Source organism: Puma concolor, chromosome D1, assembly GCF_028749965.1.
Source record: "Puma concolor isolate L17-30 chromosome D1, mPumCon1.1.hap2, whole genome shotgun sequence".
NCBI classification, from domain to species: domain Eukaryota; kingdom Metazoa; phylum Chordata; class Mammalia; order Carnivora; family Felidae; genus Puma; species Puma concolor.
This window is the reverse complement of record NC_141676.1, coordinates 13,812,566-13,817,060: the sequence shown is the minus strand read 5'-3', so window position 1 is coordinate 13,817,060 and position 4,495 is coordinate 13,812,566. Positions and strand designations below refer to the sequence as shown.

At 37.8% G+C, this 4,495-nt stretch overlaps 1 protein-coding gene across 1 annotated transcript; it reads left to right on the top strand.

Moving 5' to 3' along the window:
- The first annotated feature begins 944 nt into the window (after positions 1-944).
- Positions 945-1,880, top strand: LOC112865423 (olfactory receptor 9G19-like). The gene has a single exon (XM_025928520.2). The coding sequence runs from the start codon at positions 945-947 to the stop codon at positions 1,878-1,880; it is 936 nt and encodes a 311-aa protein (XP_025784305.2).
- The last annotated feature ends 2,615 nt before the right edge of the window (positions 1,881-4,495 follow it).

Here is a 4,495-nt window from a genome sequence, read left to right as displayed (position 1 = left end):
GTATCAGAATAAGGAAAAATTGGAATGCATGTACTTTGCCGATGTGATTGAAAAACGGCAGGGCTAATCTGAGATACAGTTTTGTAGTTTCTCGAGATGTTAAATATAGATACACCATGTAACTCAGCAATTATAAATGAACACGTCTGTACAAAACTTCTACAGGAAGGTTCATAGCAGCATTATTCATAATTGGCAAAAATTACTAATAGTAAAACATACATCAATTGATGAATGGGTAAAATAATACGGTATATCTATATAAAGGAATATTATTTGTCAATAAAAACAAAGTAATGATACATGCTACAACATTAATGAAAAAGAAAAATATGCCAAAATGCCATATTTTGGGGTCGTATATTGTGCCGTTTTCAAATGTCACCACCTTCCAAACCCCGGGGACTTTCCCATCTCTCATGGACTTTGAACAACTTGAAAGGAATGTTTCCTCTCACTGTCTAAGTTTAATTAGCTCCTCTCCCAATTCATTTTCACTCCACCATCCAGTTTTATATTCTTAATATTTCTAAAATTAACTGAAAATATTTCTACACTTATTTGTTTATTTATTACGTATGCCTCCCTTCTAAATAAAGTCTCCATAGAATAAGGGTCAGCCCTATTGTCCTCATTGCTATATCCCAATGCTCAGATGGAACCTGGGGCTCAAGACCTATTTTCTCAAAAAAATGAATAAGCCCCCAAGATCACTCAAGCTTTCCTATTGTTAAGTGCATCTCATTGAAATGAATATTTTGAGACTCGAAAACTCCCATCACCTGCCCTAGCCAGGCAGGATTCCTGTTCTGATATCCCTTACCCTAAAATCCATAACCTTGACCACATCTCGCAGTCCTATCACAGAGAAGGATCTCCTGTAGTATCGGCTGAGGGTGTTAAACTCTTCACTCTTTCATTTGTAGATGGTATCTCCTTAAGTCATGGAAAGAAGCAATCATACGGTGACTGAGTTCATTCTGGTGGGTTTCACCACAGACCCAACGATGCAGCTGGTCCTGTTTGGGGTATTCCTTGGTGTGTACTCTCTGACTGTGGTAGGGAATACCACCCTCATAGTGTTGATCTGTAATGACTCCCGGCTGCACACACCCATGTATTTTTTCATTGGGAATCTGTCTTTTTTGGATCTCTGGTATTCCTCTGTCTACACCCCAAAGATCCTCATGACCTGTATCTCTGAAGACAAAAGCATCTCCTTTGCTGGCTGTGTATCTCAGTTCTTCTTCTCTGCTGGGTTGGCATACAGTGAGTGTTACCTGTTGGCTGCCATGGCTTATGACCGCTACGCGGCCATTTCCAACCCTCTGCTTTATGCTCAGTCCGTGTCAAGGACATTGTGCATCTGTTTGGTTACATATTCCTACACTGGAGGTTTTGTCAATGCAATAATACTCACCAGCAACACATTCACATTGGATTTTTGTGGTGACAATGTCATTGACGACTTTTTCTGTGATGTCCCACCTCTGGTGAAGTTGGCGTGTGATGTTAAAGAGAGCTACCAGGCTGTGCTCTACTTCCTCCTGGCCTCCAATGTCATCACCCCCACGATGCTCATCCTCGCCTCCTACCTGTTCATCATCGCTGCCATCTTAAGAATTCGCTCCACCCAGGGCCGCCGCAAGGCCTTCTCCACCTGCTCCTCCCACCTGGTCTCTGTCATCTTGTACTATGGCTCCATTCTCTACATCTATTCTCGCCCAAGTTCCAGCTATTCCCTTGAGAGGGACAAAATGGTGTCCACATTTTATACTGTGCTCTTCCCTATGTTGAACCCCATGATCTATAGTCTGAGGAATAAGGATGTGAAAGAGGCACTGAAAAAACTCTTTCGGTTAACACATTTGGAAGTCTGAATTGACATATATTTCTCAATCAGTGCTCAGGGAAAATGCATTGCTTCAGGGGAAGCTTGAGAAACTGGCTTTAAAAAACAAAAACCAAGCCAAACCAAACCAAATCAAACAAGGGGCACCTGGGTGGCTCAGTCGATTAAGTGTCCCACTTTGGCTGAAGTTATGATCTCACCATTCGTGGGTTCCAGCCCCACAAGCCTGGAGCCTACTTGGGATTCTGTGTCCCCCTCTCTCTCTGTTCGTTCCTCGCTTGTGCTCTGTCTCTCTCTTTCTCTCAAAAATAAACATTAAAAAAAATTTAAAAACAAAACAAAACAAAACCACCTTTTTTTTTCTACTCAAAGAAATCCAGTGAAAAAGTTTTATTTATATTAGTTTGATTTACTCTAGTGATCAGACTATATATTATAAAATATTGGTTCAATCTAACATTAACATAGTGTTTTAAAAAGCAGCATTGGGTTTTAATGCAAAATAGAAATGCATATGTTGCTTATAATATCACAAAAGATGAAGCTTTACTTTGCTATCTCTCCTAAGATTACCTATTTTTTTCCCCTGCACACTGTGCTTTATGGGAATGTGAAGAAAGTCTGGAGACTTATGCTATCCAGAGTTTCTGTAATAGAAGAATTAAAAAAATATTAAGAATACTGTGATGAAAAGAGAAGGCAGTGAGGCATTATTTGATGAATGCAGAGGAAAAGAAAGATCAAAAGTGTCAGAGACAATACAAATGCTGAAGTGAATACACATATTTGTCCTAAAATTTTAATTTAAATGCATTTTATAAATGTGCCCATTACAATGTAAATGGGATCAATTCCCTCATTTCTCTTTCTGCTGCTTCATTATTGGTGTGTGGAAATGCAACTGATTTCTGTACTTTGATTTTATATCCCGTGACTTTGTTGAATTCATGTATGAGTTCTAATTGTTTTTTAGTGGAATCTTTTGGGTTTTCCACATAGAGTATCATGTCATCTGAGAAGAGTGAAAGTTTGACTTCTTCCTTGCCAATTTGTATGCCTTTTACTTCTTTTTGTAGTCTGATTTCTGAGGCTAGGACTGCCCGTACTATGATTAACAACAGTGGTGAGAGCGGACATCCCTGTCATGTTACTGACCTTAGGGGAAAGCTCTCAGTTCTTTCCCCATTCAGGGCGATATTAGCTGTGGGTCTTTCATATATGGCCTTACGATGTTGAGATATGTTCCTTCTATACCTACTTTCATGAGAGTTTTTATAAAGAAAGGATGCTGTATTTTGTCAAATGCTTTTTCTGCATCTATTGAGATATGGTTCTTATCCTTTCTTTTATTAATGTGGTGTATCACATTGATTGATTTGTGAATATTGAACCAGCCCTGCAGCCAGGGAAGGGGCAGATCCCTTCCAGATTCAATCCCACTTGATCATGGTGAATAGTTATTTTAATGTAGCATTGAATCTGATTTGCTAGTATCTTTTTGGGAATGTTTGCATCCATGTTCATCAGGGATATTGACCTATAATTCTCCTTTTTAACGGGTCTTTGTTTGGTTTTGGAATCAAGGTAATTAATGCTGGATTCATAGAATGAGTTGGAAGTTTTCATTTCTATTTTTTGGAATATTTTGAGAAGAATAGGTATTAACCCTTCTTTAAATGTCTGGTAGAATTCCCCTGGGAAGCCACCTGGTCCAGGACTCTTTGTTAGATTTTTGATAACTGATTCAATTTCTTTACTAGTTATAGGTCTGTAGGTCTGTCCAAATTTTCTATTTCTTTCTGTTTTTGGTAGTGCATGAGTTTCTAGGAATTTGTCCATTTCTTTCAGATTTTCCAGTTTGTTGGCATATATTTTTTCATAATATTCTCTTATAATTGTATTTCTGTGGTGTTGGTTGTGATTCCTCTTCTTTAACTCATGATTTTATCTATTTGGGTCTTTCTCTTTTCTTTTTGACAAGTCTGGCTAAGAGTTTATCAATTTTGTTTATTCTATCAAAGAACCAGCATTTAGTTTCATTGATCTGTTCTGGTTTTTTTGTTTGTTTGGTTGGTTGGTTGGTTGGTTGTTTCTACATCATTTATTTCAGCTCTAATCTTTATTATTTCACTTCTGATGACATTAGGCTTTATTTGCTTCTCCTTTTCTAGCTCCTTTAGGTGTAAGGTTATGTTGTTTATTTGGGACTTTTCTTGCTTCTTGAGATAGGCCTGAACTTCAATTTACTTTACTCTTAGGGCTTCCTTTGCTGCATCCCAAAGTATTTGGACTATCTTGGACTTTCATTGGCTTCTAAGTATTTTTTTTTTAATTTATTCTTTAATGTCTTAGTTAACCAATTCCTTTTTTAATAGGATGTTCTTTAATCTCCATGTATTTGAGGGTTTTCCAACTTCTTTCTTGTAATTGATTTCAGGTTTCATAGCATTGTGATCTGAAAATATGCATTGTATGATCTCAGTATTTTTGTACCTGTTGAGGGCTTATTTGTGACCCAGTATGTGATCTATGTTACAGGTGCACTCAAGAAGAATGAGTACTCAGGATGAAATGTTCTGAATATCTGTTAAGTCCACCTGGTCCAGTGTGTCATTCAAAACCATTGTACCTTGTGATTTTCTG

Excerpts from the sequence above, each read along its gene's own strand:
- LOC112865423 (XM_025928520.2), top strand. The coding sequence starts at position 945 with ATGGAAAGAAGCAATCATACGGTGACTGAGTTCATTCTGGTGGGTTTC.